Source organism: Leptodactylus fuscus, chromosome 3 (genome assembly GCF_031893055.1).
Source record: "Leptodactylus fuscus isolate aLepFus1 chromosome 3, aLepFus1.hap2, whole genome shotgun sequence".
Lineage (NCBI taxonomy): Eukaryota > Metazoa > Chordata > Amphibia > Anura > Leptodactylidae > Leptodactylus > Leptodactylus fuscus.
Genome location: NC_134267.1, coordinates 56,778,401 through 56,794,708, shown reverse-complemented (window position 1 = coordinate 56,794,708; position 16,308 = coordinate 56,778,401). Strand labels below are relative to the sequence as shown.

At 43.0% G+C, this 16,308-nt stretch overlaps 1 protein-coding gene across 2 annotated transcripts; it reads left to right on the top strand.

Moving 5' to 3' along the window:
* Window positions 1–1,694: 1,694 nt before the first annotated feature.
* Window positions 1,695–16,169, top strand: IYD (iodotyrosine deiodinase). Of its 2 annotated transcripts, none has more exons than XM_075266588.1 (5): window positions 1,695–1,932; window positions 10,592–10,786; window positions 14,264–14,423; window positions 15,573–15,726; window positions 15,977–16,169. In XM_075266588.1, exons 1-5 carry the CDS (start codon window positions 1,743–1,745, stop codon window positions 16,157–16,159), a joined length of 882 nt encoding a protein of 293 aa, XP_075122689.1. In that variant the 5' UTR covers window positions 1,695–1,742; the 3' UTR covers window positions 16,160–16,169. The 2 variants fall into 2 exon arrangements, with proteins under 2 accessions (XP_075122689.1, XP_075122688.1); XM_075266587.1 differs by having other exon boundaries at window positions 10,589–10,786.
* Window positions 16,170–16,308: the final 139 nt, after the last annotated feature.

The following is a 16,308-nucleotide window of genomic DNA, read 5'->3' as shown; positions in this document are numbered from 1 at the left end:
GGGCGTTCCTCCCCGCTCACACAGTACAGCGAGATAGGCACTGCTGTGGAGAAGGACGTTCCTGACTGACTGTCAGGAACGCCTTTCTGACTGTAAAGAGCTACGGTATCGGGAGCGCTAGCTCTTTACGCAGGGCACAGATCGGGAAAGCCAACAGTGCGCTGAATTCAGCGCACTGTCGCCTTTCCAGCAGTATATAGAACTGCCTGTGCCCCGGACCATCGCTCCGGCATTTGTAGCCATGATGTGATGACGTCACATCACGCCTACAACTATGTGTATGAGGGAGAGAGTGGAGAGAGCGGTGGGGGAGAGATCTGAAGGTGAGTGTAAGTGTTTGTTTTTGTTAAACATTAAGGTGGAACATAATGTAGGGGGGCCCATGAAACTGGGGGCAGATGAAGGGGGGGGGGGGAACGGCATGACACTGGGGCAGATGAAGGGGGGGTAGAACGGAAAGACACTGGAGCAGATGAGGGGGGGAGAATGGCATGACACTGGGGCAGATGAAGAGGTGGGGGAAGAACAGCATGACACTGGGGCAGATGAAGGGGGGAGAACAGCATGACACTGAGGCAAATGAAGGGGGGGGGGAGAATGGCATGATACTGGGGCAGAGACGGGGACATGAAACTGTGGGCAAATGAAGGGGGGGGGGAGAACGGCATGAAACTGGGCAGAGACGGGGGGACATGAAATTGGGGGAATATGAAACTGGGGACAGAGATGGAGGGGGGGATATGAAACTAGGGGCAGATGAAAGGTATATATGAAACTGAGGGAGAGATGGAGGGGGGGACATAATTTACAGGTGACTGTAGGAGGATTATACTGTTTGGGAGCACGTGAAAAATGAATGAGAATGGGCAGAGTCAACATAAAAGTGGGCGGAGTCAAATTTGCTACAGCACGCTGCGCACACCGCACATTTTGTCCCTCTTTCTACCCTTCAAGAGTTGGGAGGTATGTACTGGGTGTGACTTCACTGTGTATATTATATCTGTACTGTGACATCACTATGTGCATTATATCTGTGCTGTGACTTCACTGTGTATATTATATCTGTGCTGTGACATCACTGTGTGCATTATATCTGTACTGTGACATCACTGTGTGAATTACACGTTTTGCTATGGACTCAATGGTTACCTGTTACATCTCTGATGACTAGACAAGGACTGTGTCAGCCATGTTGAGGCCCAGGGACTGTACTACTGTGTACTATTTGCGCTGAAGTATGTTCACAGCTATGGATAGCCAATTCCATCTATGAAAGGTACTGGTGTACAGTCAGAATACAGTCTTTACACAACTCACATGTAATGTTCAGTTTTCACCAGCAGATGGCGGAAAGCATTATATACAGGAGGAGGAGAGCAGCAATGGTTACCAGGAGGAATGAGGGCAAAAGGGTGATGTTTTAACCCTGTCACCCCACTGTGTACAGTCCTGATTCCTGTATTATATTTTACTATATCTGCAAAGATGTTTACGCTGTGTGTTGTCACTGATATTGTGTGAGAATCTGACCCCCTCCTTGAAAAACACAATATCAACATAAAAACCACTTGATTCCTGTTCACTGAGCCATAAAAAGTTAGGAGTTCAATGTCACATGCTCCACCACGCTTGGCGTATTGTGAAATCTGAGCAGTAGTCCTCCCCTTTCTCCTGGCTTTGCTTTAATAGCAGAATAGAGCTGTAGAGAGATCTAGTTGTCTGTGAACAGGAGCGAGGAAGCCATGGCCATTTTCTCATTATTAAGCCCATTTTATATCGCTATCATATGTGTGCTAATAGTGATCATTCTGCAGAGTATTAAGAAAACGGATGGGAAAAATGGCAAAGCTGAGAAGACAACTAAAGTACAATCTCGACCATGGGTGGATGAAGATCTGCAAGACAGCACGGATCTCCAAGTAGAGGAGGATGGTAAGGAACGGCAGTGGGATCAGTGTAAAATTTGGAAAAACTAGCTATAAATGATTATAACAAGAACTTCTGATATTAATGTTATACCTTGTGATCCCCTTCCACCAGGGAGAGGGGGCTGCGTATCTGATATCTTTAGAAGCAACTGAACAAGTCATAAGAAATGGTGAACGTATAAAGTATATATTTATAAATCTGACTATAACATAACACTTTACTCACAACAAATAGTTATATGGTTGGAGCTATGGTCTAATAATATGCCAGTGTGTGCCACTTTTATATACAGGGAGTTACGTCTCTACCCAGGTCGGCACAACATTTCTAGGAATCTAATGCACCAGAGCAATTGAGCCTTAAGTAATCATTCAGCTTCTTTTCTGTAGTTAAAGGGGTTTTACAGCAATAGGACATGATCATGGAAAGAAATGACATGACCTTCTGATTGATTTTATGGACTGTATAAGTAATAGATGTTGATAGAAACAAATTCCTGTCCTACGACCTCAGAGTATTCCATTATTATTTTGTGCAAATCTGTTTTATGTGCTCAGGCCTGGTTCACATCTGCGTTCATAATTCCTTCTGGGGAGTCCACTTGAGGACCGCCGAACGGAATACCGAATGCATTAAAAAGTGGTGAGCAATTAAAGCACACGGACCCCATAGACTATAATGGGGTCCGTGTGGTTTCTGCTTGGTGTCCGCACGAATCATGTTTCGTGCAGAAACCGAGCAGAAACCAGAAAGACCCCATTATAGTCTATGGGGTGTGTGTGTGCTTTCGTTGCTCACCGCTTTTTAATGCATTCGGTATTCTGTTTGGGGGTCCCCCAGTGGACTCCCTGAATGGAATTATGAACGCAGATGTGAACCAGGCCTCAGAATAGGCTGTGTCTATACGTTGTGTCTTGGGGCATTTGTTAATTTCCTGAGGTTTAAGTCAATAAAGTGTAATTTGCTAATATATTATAGCCTGAATCCCCAGCTTCAAGAGATGTCAGCAACATTGTGGTGACTAAGGCTGACGCCCCACGTAGTGTAAACGCCTTGATTTTCCCATGACGGAAACGCTGCAACAAAAAATGTAGTGTTTTACAGTACCTGCTAAGTGGATAGAATTCTGGCTAATCCCATCTACACATTGCGGACACCCTGTGATTTTAAAAACCATTGCGTTTTTGTGAATTGTAGCATGTCAATTATACCTACGCACGCACTAGCTTTTTCTATTTAGGTATAAGGGCTAGTTCAGACGTTGGGGGGTCCGCGCGGCTCGCCGCGTCTCTCTCTGGTCAAAACCCGCCTGCTGCGACCATCGCGGTTGCGGCTTTCCCCTCCTATGTCGGCTCAAATGAATGAGCCGACATAGGAGGCGTACCAGCTCACCGTGGCTTCCGCCTGAAGAAAGGACATGTCGCTTCTTTTCTCCGCTAGCAGCAGCCCGCCGTTAGAGGAGAAAAGAAGCCCGGCAGTCTGCATAGACCACCATTGTAAAGGGGCGGATTTTGAAGTGAAATCCGCTGTCAAAATCCGCCCCTTTGTTCACGTGTGAACGAGCCCTAATTGAAGCAAAAAGTCAACAGAGGAAAATTCTACAAACTTTCTGTGAAATGCACTGATGGGAAAAACAGAGATGCATTTCCACCGCGGTTTTTCCCATAGCATTTTTTGGCTGTGGCTCGGTACGTGCAGCCTTTGCCTTAGTCACCACAAATGGCAGGAAAGGGATGTGGTTTTTGCAAAAACCACAATAAAAACCACTAGTATTAAGCATTTTTTTCAGGTCCATCCCCAAAACAGAGATACAACAAACTACCGACAAAAAGTCTAGTAATGGACAAAGTGGAAATTGGCTGCAAATAACACTTACATACCAAAAACCAACACATCACAACAATAGTCATCAAACTAATATGCATCTTTATTATATTAAATGAAGAAGTCAAATAAAAACATGAAAAAGGGGAGAGATAAGGAAAATCCAACCCCTAAACAATTTGTTGGAATGAAAAAAACTGTGTAAAGAAAAATGTAACAGAAAGCACACCAAAAAACTGTCAAAAACTGCGACAAAAAAGGGTTGCGCCAAAAACCACTTCCAAGTTCCCGAAGAAGAGTTTTTTGAACATTCAAAAAACTTGCCCTTTCTCTGCTATATTCTCCCTGTTGTTCTAGTGTATTCTTCCTTGTATTCACTTCACTTTCAGATGAAACATAGTAAAGCGTATTAGGCATTACTGCAATTAGAAAAGCATGCAGTTCTTAGTTTAAAAATCATCATGTGAACACAGCCTAAACATGACACTTGAATTTTTTGATTTCCTATATCTTCCCTGGTCAATTGTAAGGGCTTTTATTGTGACGTGGACGTAACTGGAAATAATAACAACTCAAGAAGCCATAGACCAGGAAATCTCATAGACAGCGCCAGTCAGTGCTAAAGGGTACAATGCTTAAAAAATCATAAATCCACTTTTGTGTCACTCATTCACTACAGAGTGTCATCATCAGGAACTACAGTAATGAGATTCCATACACACACATATCTGGTAGTTCCATTTTAAGGTTTGGGTCAATGAAGGTTAGTACTAATGCAACGAAATCAAAGACTACTAGAGCACATAGTTTAAGATTTACCTAGGTACCCAATATAGCACAGTGCCACTGAAATCTCAATTCATTCAATGAATGGGGGCCACAAAATGGACGGGAACAGGACCTGTCCTGAGTTATGTGGGCTGTCGGCCTGTACACTGATCCATGTAATACACAGTCATGTGCATGGGCTAACAGAAATGAATGGGTCAGTGTGCTCTCCGTTAAAAACTTGGATAGCACATTGAATTAGCACAAGGGGCCTAAGGAACTTCTTTATCCATTGAAATACTACAGGTGATACTGTAGAAAATCTAGCAGCATGTCAATTTTTCCTGCAGAAACACTTGCATTTCCCTATTGATTTAATAAGGGAAGAAAAACTGCAGAGAAAAATGCAACAAAAATGCTGTGAAAAAAAGGGTCAGTGTCCCCCCCCATTTTGTGTGCAGCTTTTTTTGTTGCAGATTTTGTAACTTTTTTGGAGCCAAAGCCAAGAATGGCTACAAAAGTAATAAGAATATATAAGAAGCTCTTATACTCATACCTTCTGTTCAATCCTTGGCTCAAAAAATCACAGAAAAATCTACAACAAAAAAGCTGCATTTACACAACTTGGGGACTGAGCTTTGGCCTTAGGCAGAAGTGCAGCCGAAAAAAATACTGCATTTTAAAGTACCATAAAAGTGAATGAGGTTTTGGCTAATCCCATCCACACATTGTAGGAAAAAAACACTGTGCAAAAGCTGAACTTTAAAAAATGCAGCATGTCAATGTTACCCGAGGGAAACGCTCCCATCTTCCCCTTAGATTTAATACGGGATGCAAAAATGCAGAGAAAAACGCAGCTGAAGAAAATGTGATGTGTTTCTGTTACGTTTTTTTCTGCGGAGTTTTTTTGCTGCCTTCTGCAACATGGGGCCTTAGCCTAAAGCAGTTGTTCTCATCCTTACTATTGCAACAACCCTTTAATACAGTTCCTCATGTTGTAGTGACCCCCAAACATAAAATTATTTTTGTTGCTACTTCATATCTGTAATTTTGCTAGTGTTATGAATCGTAATGTAATAATCTGATATTCAGGATGTATTTTCATTGTTACAATTTTTTTGTAGTAGTTGATGGTTTTACAGTATATGATTTTATATTTACCCAGTAATTATAATTCATACGGTAGTTTAAATTTCCCCCTCCAACTGTCCCAGTGTAAACTGGGGGCAACTAGAGGGGACAATAAACTGGGGGCAACTAGAGGGGACAATAAACTGGGGCAGCTGGAGAGGGACATTAAACCCAGGGGCCAAAAGTTTTGAGAATGATACAAATATTAATTTTTACAAAGTCTACTGCTTCAGTTTTTCTAATGGCAATTTGCATATACTCCAGAATGTTATAAAGAGTGATCAGCTTACCAGCACTTACTTGCAAAGTCAATATTTGCCTAGAAAATGAACTTTATCCCCCAAAACACATTACAACATCATTGCAGCCCTGCCTTAAAAGGACCAGCTAACATCGTTTCAGTGATTGCTCCATTAACACAGGTGTGGGTGTTGATGAGGACAGGGCTGGAGATCAATCTGTCATGATTAAGTAAGAATGACACCACTGGACACTTTAAAAGGAGGCTGGTGCTTGGCATCATTGTTTCTCTTTTGTTAACTATGGTTATCTCTAAAGAAACACGTGCAGTCATCATTGCACTGCACAAAAATGGCCTAACAGGGAAGAGTATCGCAGCTAGAAAGATTGCACCTCAGTCAACAATCTATCGCATCATCAAGAACTTCAAAGAGAGAGGTTCCATTGTTGGCAAAAAGGCTCCAGGGCGCCCAAGAAAGACCAGCAAGCGCCAGGACCGTCTCTTAAAAGTGTTTCAGCTGCGGGATCGGGCTACCAGCAGTGCAGAGCTTGCTCAGGAATGGCAGCAGGCAGGTGTGAGTGCATCTGCACGCACTGTGAGGCGGAGACTCTTGGAGCAAGGCCTGGTCTCAAGGAGGGCAGAAAAGAAACCACTTCTCTCCAGAAAAAAACATCAGGGACAGACTGATATTCTGCAAAAGGTACAGGGAGTGGACTGCTGAGGACTGGGGTAAAGTCATTTTCTCTGATGAATCCCCTTTTCAATTGTTTGGGACATCTGGAAAACAGCTTATTCGGAGAAGACGAGGTGAGCGCTACCACCAGTCTTGTCTCATGCCAACTGTAAAGCATCCTGAAACCATTCATGTGTGGGGTTGCTTCTCAGCCAAGGGAATCGGCTCTCTCACAGTCTTGCCTAAAAACACAGCCATGAATAAAGAATGGTACCCGAATGTCCTCCAAGATCAACTTCTCCCAACCGTCCAAGAGCAGTTTGGCGATCAACAATGCCTTTTCCAGCATGATGGAGCACCTTGCCATAAAGCAAAGGTGATAACTAAATGGCTCAGGGAACAAAACATAGAGATTTTGGGTCCATGGCCTGGAAACTCCCCAGATCTTAATCCCATTGAGAACTTGTGGTCAATCATCAAGAGACGGGTGGACAAACAAAAACCTACTAATTCTGACAAAATGGAAGCATTGATTGTGCAAGAATGGACTGCGATCAGTCAGGATTTGGTCCAGAAGTTGATTGAGAGCATGTCAGGGAGAATTGCAGAGGTCCTGAAGAAGAAGGGTCAACACTGCAAATATTGACTTGCTGCATTAACTCATTCTAACTGTCAATATAAGCTTTTGTTACTCATAATATGACTGCAATTATATTTCTGTATGTGATAAAAACATCTGACAAACACACATAAAAACCAGAGGGCAGCAGAGCATGTGAAAATAGAAGATTTGTGTCATTCTCTAAACTTTTGGCCATGACTGTAGAGGGGGACATTAATGTTCAGTTGCCCCCAGTTTAATGTCCCCCTCTAGTTGCTTCCAGCTTAATGTCCTCCTCCAGTCACCACCAGGTTTAATGTCCTCCTCCAGTTGCCCCCAATTTAATGTCCTTCTCTATCTGCCCCTCAAGTTTAATGTCTCCTTCATAAGCCCCCCAGTATATTGTCCCTCCTGTATCTGCCCCACATTTTAATGTCGGTTTTGAGTAGCAAAGGACAGCATAACATAAACATTAACATTAAAAACACTGATTGTCACCTCTCCTTGCTCCACTGCATTCTCTACAGGCGCGAAGTGAGTGACGTCATCACATCCAGGGGTGAACCTGCACTTTTCGCCGCCCGAGGCAGACGACAGAAAGCTCCCCACCCCGGGAGGAGGGGGCGGAGCGGAGGGGGCGTGGTGGTGTGAAGAGGGTGGGGTGACGTGAAGGGGCGGGGCTTAGCGGCGTTTGCAGGCAGGGAGAGGACCTCTCAATCCACCGCTCAGTGCTAAGCCAGTCCAGGACAGCTTCCAGGTTTGCAGTTCAATAAATTAACAGTGATCCAACACAAACATGACCTCCCCCAAATCTCTGCCCATGCTTTTTTTTTATTACTGAAGGAACATTTTACCATTTACCTTTTGTCACTGGCTTTATTACAGTGCCCGAGCCTGTTTAACACTGAACACCACAAGCTCTATACAAATCCTGTTATTTACTTTATATTTGATGTGGACTTTGCAAATGTAACTTTTGAACCCGGGGATGTGATTTTTCACCATTTTGCCTTGTTCACTTACTATTTCTGCACTGTGAGCGCCATCTGCTGTTCTTTTTGTCTCCATACATCTATTACTGTAGTTAGAGAACTCAGCACAGGCCCAAGTTTTGTACCAATACATACCTCCCAACTTTTGAAGAACGGAAAGAGGGACAAAATGTGCGGCAAATTTAGCCCCGCCCACTTTTGTGTTGACTCTGCCCACTCGTTAATTTTTCATGTGCCCGCACACAGTATAATCCTCCTACTCATACCTCCCAACCATCCCGATTTCCACGGGACAGTCACGATTTGGGTGACATGTCCCGCGGTCCCGGTTGGAGGGAGGTATGTCCCGATTTCAACTCAGATCTGCGTCCAGAGGACGCAGTTGAACACATACGCGGCTGAAGCAAGGAGCTGACACAGGTCAGCTCCTCACTTCGCCGCTGCGCGCCTCTCTCGCTGACACATGCAGCTGAAGGAAGGAGCTGACACAGGTTAGCTCCTCGCTTCGCCGCTGCGTGTCTCTCTCGCTGACACATATGCTGCTGCCGCCGGCTCCTGGCTTGTAGACACGATGTGCTGACCTGCTCCTCGCTTCAGCCGCATATGTGTCAGCGAGACCAGCGGCAGCGGGGAAGCGAGGAGCTGACACAGGTCAGCTCCTCGCTTCAGCCGCATATGTGTCAGGGAGACCGGCGGCAGCGGGGAAGCGAGGAGCTGACACAGGTCAGCTCCTCGCTTCAGCCGCATATGTGTTCAACTCAGATCTGCGTCCTCTGGACGCAGATCTGAGTTGAAATCGGGACATACCTCCCTCCAACCGGGACCGCGGGACATGTCACCCAAATCGTGACTGTCCCGCGGAAATCGTGACGGTTGGGAGGTATGCCAATATAAGCCATACAACATAAGAACCAGCGTAGGTTTCTGATACTTTCTGCAACACCATCACAATTTTAGATGATTAGATTTTCTCTTACACACCATAAAATTCAGGTGGAAGGTGAACCTAACCTTAGTGCTGCTCTTTGTACTAGTTATTAAGAGATTGTTTTTACTGCTAATGACTAATATAAAGTAATTAGTGACAAAGCTCGTTACCAGGAGAAGGGGCAGGAACCGAGGAGAAGAAATTCCCACAGAATTCACCGACCTAACTACACAAATTGCAGTGCTGTACTTGCAAGTCTACATGCTACAAGCAACCATGAAATGCCATACAGTTAAGACCTTATTCATATGTCCATATTTCATCAGGTTTCTGTCTATGTTCTTTGATTTTCCATCCATATCCGTCTGTTTAACAAAAATGCAAGAAAATCTAACCCACTGAAAAGTGACATGACTGCCCAAATGCAATTTTTAGAGTGTCACAGTCAATGAAATATGGACCTGTTGTTCACTAACACATTAAATTGTAAGGGGGATTTTGATAAAATTCACCATGGCTTTCTTTCCTCAGGTAAAATCAAAATGCAGCATTTCCGCAGTGTTTTTTTTTTTCCTGCAGTGTGTGGATGGTACTGTAAAACACAACTTTTTGGGGGTGGGGGGGTGGGGGCACATTTCCATAAATTGGGGTGGGGTCTTAGCCTAATTTTGGGATTCCGCTGTGGTTTTTCTCATATTGCTTTTTGTCTGCAACCCACTACATGGGGCCTTACCCATAAGCTGTGGCCCCACTTTGCAAAAATGCAGTATTTTGGTTATGGCAGAAACTCTGAGGCAAAGAGCGCTGTATTTTACAATACCTGCAAAGTGGATGAGATTCTGGTCAATCTGGTGGACACACATCGGGTTTTTTACGCAGTGTTTTTCACAGAAATTCCAGTTTCCCTCTGCTGACCTTCTGCCTCTATTATACCTATATAGAAAATGGAAGCATTTCCGTACGTATAAGGGTCCGTTCACACTCAGGAAAATGATGAGGAATTTGGTGTGGAATTTCAGCGCTGAAAAAAAAAGCCTCTCATTGACTTTTTTTGCTAGCAGAAAAAGGAACCCATTGAAGTCAATGGGAGGCTTTTTTTCAGCGCTGAAATCCCACACCAAATTCCTCACCATTTTCCTCCATGTGAATAGACCCTTACTGACATGCTGAGATTTTCAAAAACACTAGTTTTTTTGGAATCACAGTATTCACACTGCAGTCTTTTTTCTGAGGTTTCGCAATGTGGGGTCTTGGCCTTAAATACACTTATTCAAGCAACTCCAACTTCTTTTCTAATATATCCTTTATTGTTTCCTTGGGAGGTTGTATTAATACAGATTAGATATTAATAGATGTTACCCTTCTAGTAACTGTTATGACATTTTGTAATAAAACAGTATTTACAGTGTCATGAAAAATGTGAAGATAAAAGTGATCGCACAAAGAAAGTTCTTCCTGTTTCCCCTATACCTGATATATCTTTATCCTGTTTATTTTTTAGAAGGGAAAGATGAATGGCCAGATATGGATGAAGAAAACCTCTCACATGTTCCCTTTAGTCCAAGACGTTACTCTGAACTGGAAATGTTGAGAAGATCAAAGGAATTTTATGAATTGCTCAACCAAAGAAGATCTGTGAGGTTTATCAGTGATGAGGCCGTTCCGAGAGAAGTGATCGACAACATCATCCGGGCTGCAGGTCCCTTTCATTTTTGGATTTCTAAAACAATCCTGCTAAATACTGTGACCTCTTGTAGATCCCCCTGCCATGCCAGTACTCATGGTCTCATTGAAGGCATGGATTTCTGATCCCGTCCACCTTCTCCTGGAAATCCTGGGCTAATGAAACTATGGGAGTGTTTGGTTAGAAGTGCTGTCATAATAGATATCGTTCCAAAATGCTGCAACCTTAGCCCCCTTCACAAAAACAAATGACTGAAAAAGAGGACATACTTACTTGATGTTAGGTCAGACAATGGTTCACTGCATTGACTGGCACCTTATATAAACCTTATCTGTGGGTATTTGGAATACTAGACAACCACCCCCTCATTGGTGACTTAGTCTACATTCACAAATAACGCCCATTACACTGTTGCATTAAATTCACTGTATATGAATTGAGGTTATTCATATGACTGATGTTTTGAAGGTCCATTCAATACATTGAAATGTATAAGGGATCCATGAAAAACAGCGCCCCCCTCTTCAATCCCCAGCTACAAACCTGTATGAGGTCTTTCCAGAATTTTGGGTTCAGCAACTGACCAAACGTAGCTATTTGGCCTTGTGAGGCACTAGCTGTTGGGTCCAGCACAATGGGCTGACTATACCCTATTTTTCGCTATTTCACAAAGCTGCCTTGGCTACGCTTTCCCCGAGTCTTGAAAGTAGATTAAAATTATTATTGTCTCCAACACAAAATCTTCATTGATATTCACACCAGTCAATTTCTGCAGCTCCCTCTTGCTAGTACATCCCAATCCTAATGCCCCAAACCACACAGCTTGGAACACCATCATAGCCATTTGGGGATTGCAATTAAATTATCCCTGGGGACACTGCTGATTTTTTATGTTTTGTATGTCTTTGTATGTGCCACTTTCTGTCTATAATTTTTGTATTGTGTTGTAACTTCCCATGTGTTATTTACCCCTTTTATGGAATCCACTGTGTTGGACTTGTACACTTCTCCTTTGCAGGAGGACTTGGTTTATTGATAGGCTGGTGCTAAGACGAGGAGGCTGGAAGTCTCCAAGGGTCAGTTAGCTGAGGCTAGTGTTTGAAGCAGTTCTTGAGGATGTCTCTGAGAAAGATGTTTTGGGCTTTTTTTCAGAGCCATCTGCCCATGTACCACTGCTACAGACCTGAGATAGGGCTATCAGCCACCTGAAGGGAGTGAAGTACCTAGTTTGGAGGTTTCTCAGGACCTCAAAGCCTAGACCCTAAAGTACATAGGTAAACAGGGTACCGTACAGCTAGTGGGAGAGACAGAATATAGTCATATTGGAGTGGAGATAAAAGGCACTGACGTTAACACCTATTCCTGGGCATCATCTGGCTCAAGAAACCCCTCTCCAACTGGAAGTGCCTCGGGGAAATTACCATCCCAAAACGGTACACCACAGGCTCCCTCAAGCTTGCCCCCACTTTGAAGGTGTACTGGAGAAGTTGGTGAAGTCCTTGGCTTACCAATGACAACACAGCTACAACTACTCTCATCCTCTGGTTTCCTTGTATGTGGCACAATGGCCCCGCTTATGTCTCGTTGCTGTAAATTGCCTGTAGTCACTATTTGCTGCTGAATATTTTTTTAAACTGCATATCACAAGTGCGGTAGAACCATATATATTGTATATATTTGTAGGTACCACAACAAGGAAATCATAATATGTATATACAGTACTATTTCTTTTTATTGTTAATTGTGTAATGGACAGTGGCTTGGGTCTCTTAGGGCGTTGTCCTAGCAGACATCCTGATTTATATCCTATTACCCCCATAGAGAGATCTGTTCCTCCCTGTGGGGAGTATGCCAGGCTGCTAGCACCTGAGGTGGTCCTGATTTGGTAGCAGCTGACCAGACAGTTTGGGACTATGGTGCCATAGATACAGATAAACACAAGATGTGAATAGTGTATTAAAACAGGACAGAACCTAAAGATCAAATAGGTCAGGTCTAAGCAAGAATATAGGAAAGGACAAGACATAGAATATAGGGCAGAGATATTTCAGGAGGCTCAAAGCCTCCGGTAGCAGCAGTATTACAGAAGGCACAAGACCATAGGTAGCAAAGGAATTGCAGTAGGCAAAAGGCCTCATGCAGTAGTGGTATTGCAAAAGGCACAAGGTCACAGGTAGCAGAGGTATTTCAGAAGGCATTAGGCCAAAAATAACAGTACACCAGAAGCCATAGCCCAACAGGAACTGAGATATAACAGACAATAAGATAAGCATACCAAACAGGACAGACAGACTCTAGCATAAAACAGCAGAATACATGCATGCAATGAATTAGGCCAAGGAAACTCAACACATTTCTCAGCCCACGTAGGACTTAAAAGCAGATACAGGCAAACAGGGATTGGCAGGAGAAAGTTTAGCAGGTGAGAACACTAATTCTGAAATGGATAGGAGCATACATGTAAGTACCCAGGTAGCTAGGTCTGCTGGGAAGGTAGTACACCAGCAAGAACAGAGCTCAAGCATTACAAATTACTGTAATTGTGAAAGCTGCCTCCAACCTCAAGCTCACAGAGGGAAAACAAATTCCTCTGGGTGACCAAAATAACAAAAATAAAACTTCACTTTTGTTGTTTTATTAAAAACATGAAACAACAGGAGACTGTCTCCACTAAGACCTAACAGCGGTTGGTTACGTATACAATTAGCGATAGCCCAGCTAGTTGTTCAACACAGCACTCATTGATAGGAGCTCCCAGCAGGGGATCAATATCATATCCATAATTACACTTTCCATTGCCCACAAAGAGACATACCTCACTCGCTATAATATCAAGTGTTAGCAGAGCTTCCAAGGCTGTGGATATATCACCTTCAAAAACCCTTAGAACCAGAGCAGGTAAGTGACCCCCTTCCCTGAGGATACTGGCCTTGTGGCACATCAACAGGGTAACAGGGGAAGAATAGCTGCAACTCAGATCATTGAAAAATCACCCAAGGGAGCTACCCCAACACCAATTAGCTAAATAGAAAGAGCCCTATGCGTTTCATCTATCTGAATCATCAAGGGCTGAGTCAAATAGCAAAAAATAGCAGTAAAATCTGCTGTTAGAACATAATGGTGGATGGAAAGCGGTAGAGACGTCTGACCACCGGCTGGAGCGCTCTGATGCTAGTTGCCTCCGACCTCAACTATAATCTTCTCCCATTGGATATACTAACAAATTCTGCTACAAAATAACACCAGCAATTCCTCATTTAGCCAGTGTTGCATCATTTTATTAAGTTATTGTCACGCCCTACTATATTTATATAATATTCTTCTACTAATGTCTTCTACTAGGAGAAGCACTGTTTTCAGAAAAGGAAAATCCTGTTCTCTTTGTCAGACAACTTCTTAAAATAGCCATAAAAAAGCAATTGTTTGTATTCATTTAATTCCCAATATATTTAAAAAATTGTTTAAAGTTTTCTCTTTTTTATGTTCAAACAGGGACATCTCCTAGCGGCGCTCATACTGAGCCATGGACATTTGTGGTGGTGGAAGATCCAGAAGTGAAGCATAAGATTAGAGAAATTATTGAAGAAGAGGAAGAGATAAACTACCAAAAAAGAATGGGAGACAAATGGGTTAATGACCTGAAAAAATTAAAGTAGGATTTTTTTTTTTGTAATTATTATGTTTATGAATATGTTTATACACTGCCATAATGTTGTTGAATAAATATTGCTCTACATTGCTCATTTCCAGAGATACTGTATACTCAGGGGCGTAACTACCGTAGAGGCAGCGGAGGCGGCTGCCACAGGGCCCGGGCTATTAGGGGGCCCGGTGACAGCACTACAGCTGCGTTTTTTTGGTTTTTTTTAATAGGCCGTTACGGGCCTTATTCACTTGCCGATCCTGGCTGGGCTGGGATCGGTAAGTGACACCGCGGACCCCACAAATACTATCATTATACTAGGGGGTCTTTGCAGACCCCCAAGTATAATGATCGGCGGATCGGGAGAGGTAAGGGAACATAACAAACAGTGTTACTTACCTCTCCACGATCCTGCCAGGCCTCCTTCCTGACGTCCTTTCTGATGTCTTTGACGTCACATTAACCCGGCCTGCGTCCCGGGTCATGTGACGTCTGATGTCATTTCAGAAGGACGGCGGCGGAGAAGACAGCGTAGGAGCCGGGGGACAGGTAAGAAACAGTAATTTTTTATGTTTTTATACCCCCGGGTCGCCGATTATTATACTCTGGGGTCTGAAAAGACCCCAGAGTATAATAATTGTTTATGGGTGTCCACTATGGGGTATAATACTGTGTGCAATGGGCACTATTGGGGATGATACTGTGTGCAGGGGCCAGTAAGGGACAAATTACTGTGTGCAGGGACCAGTAAGGGACATAATACTGTGTGCAGGGGCCAGTAAGGGACATAATAGAGTGCGGAGGAGGGGGCCGGTCGATGGTCTTCGACGTCGGTGTCGGTTGGGGGGGGCCCCATGTCAAAAGTTCGCCACGGGGCCCCGCCATTCCTAGTTACGCCACTGTGTATACTATATACTGCACGCTGTGTTATGATCTGGCAACATGGGTACATAAAATGCCCATACAATGCCATATTTTGTTCACATTACGTAGTTCCATACTATACTCACAGAGTGACAGTTTATCGTGCGCCATACTTAGCCCATATAGTAGCAATAACTAGTTTTTTCCAAGTACTTCAAAGCTTTGTTATTGGTTTTATTGTTTCCAAAATGCTGGTGTATGAGCTGGTTTATAATGTATTCTATTGTCTTATAGAACCAACTGGGTTAAGGAATATTTAGATACTGCACCTTACTTAATCTTGATCTTCAAACAAGTATATGGAATTATTTCTAATAAGAAAAGGACCCATTATTATAATGAGATCAGTGTGTCAATAGCGTGTGGAATTCTTCTGGCTGCAATTCAGGTACAGAAAATGTATTTTTTTTTTTTGTATGTCAATCTCCGTATTTTAATTTTTGTCAATATTAAATTTAATTTTTCAGGACTTTTGTTTAATAAACATAATTTGCCATTTTTACAATAATTATTTTATTAAATACTTAATTTATGTTGCTCAAGGGGGATTTATTTTTCAGTTTCCTATTTTTATTATAATGAATTGGAACCTTTTTATCTTCAGAATCTGTTAATAACTGACAATTGTTTGTGTCCAGAATGCAGGTTTGGTTACAGTAACCACAACTCCTCTCAATTGCGGCCCTCGACTCAGATTACTGCTTGAACGTCCTGTCAATGAAAAGTTACTCATGTTGCTTCCTGTTGGTCATGCAAGCAAAGGTGCCACAGTACCAGACTTAAAAAGAAAACCATTGGAAAATATCATGGTGGCTATTTAAAGCTGCATGTCTACCGAAAATGGTTATTAAATTGATGGTCTGCAAATGGTATTTAAGCCCTCTTATTTGCCTTTTGTATAATGTGTATGATGCATGAAGAAGGAAAGGTTGACAATCTTATATAGTTGTATATGAATAGATGGCTTATA

Bases quoted from the DNA above. Each gene is read 5' to 3' on its own strand.
- IYD (XM_075266587.1), top strand. From the start codon at position 1,743: ATGGCCATTTTCTCATTATTAAGCCCATTTTATATCGCTATCATATGT. The intron at 10,787-14,263 runs GTCCCTTTCATT...ATGTTCAAACAG, and splicing joins CAACATCATCCGGGCTGCAG to GGACATCTCCTAGCGGCGCT. The intron at 15,727-15,976 runs GTACAGAAAATG...GTTTGTGTCCAG, and splicing joins TTCTTCTGGCTGCAATTCAG to AATGCAGGTTTGGTTACAGT.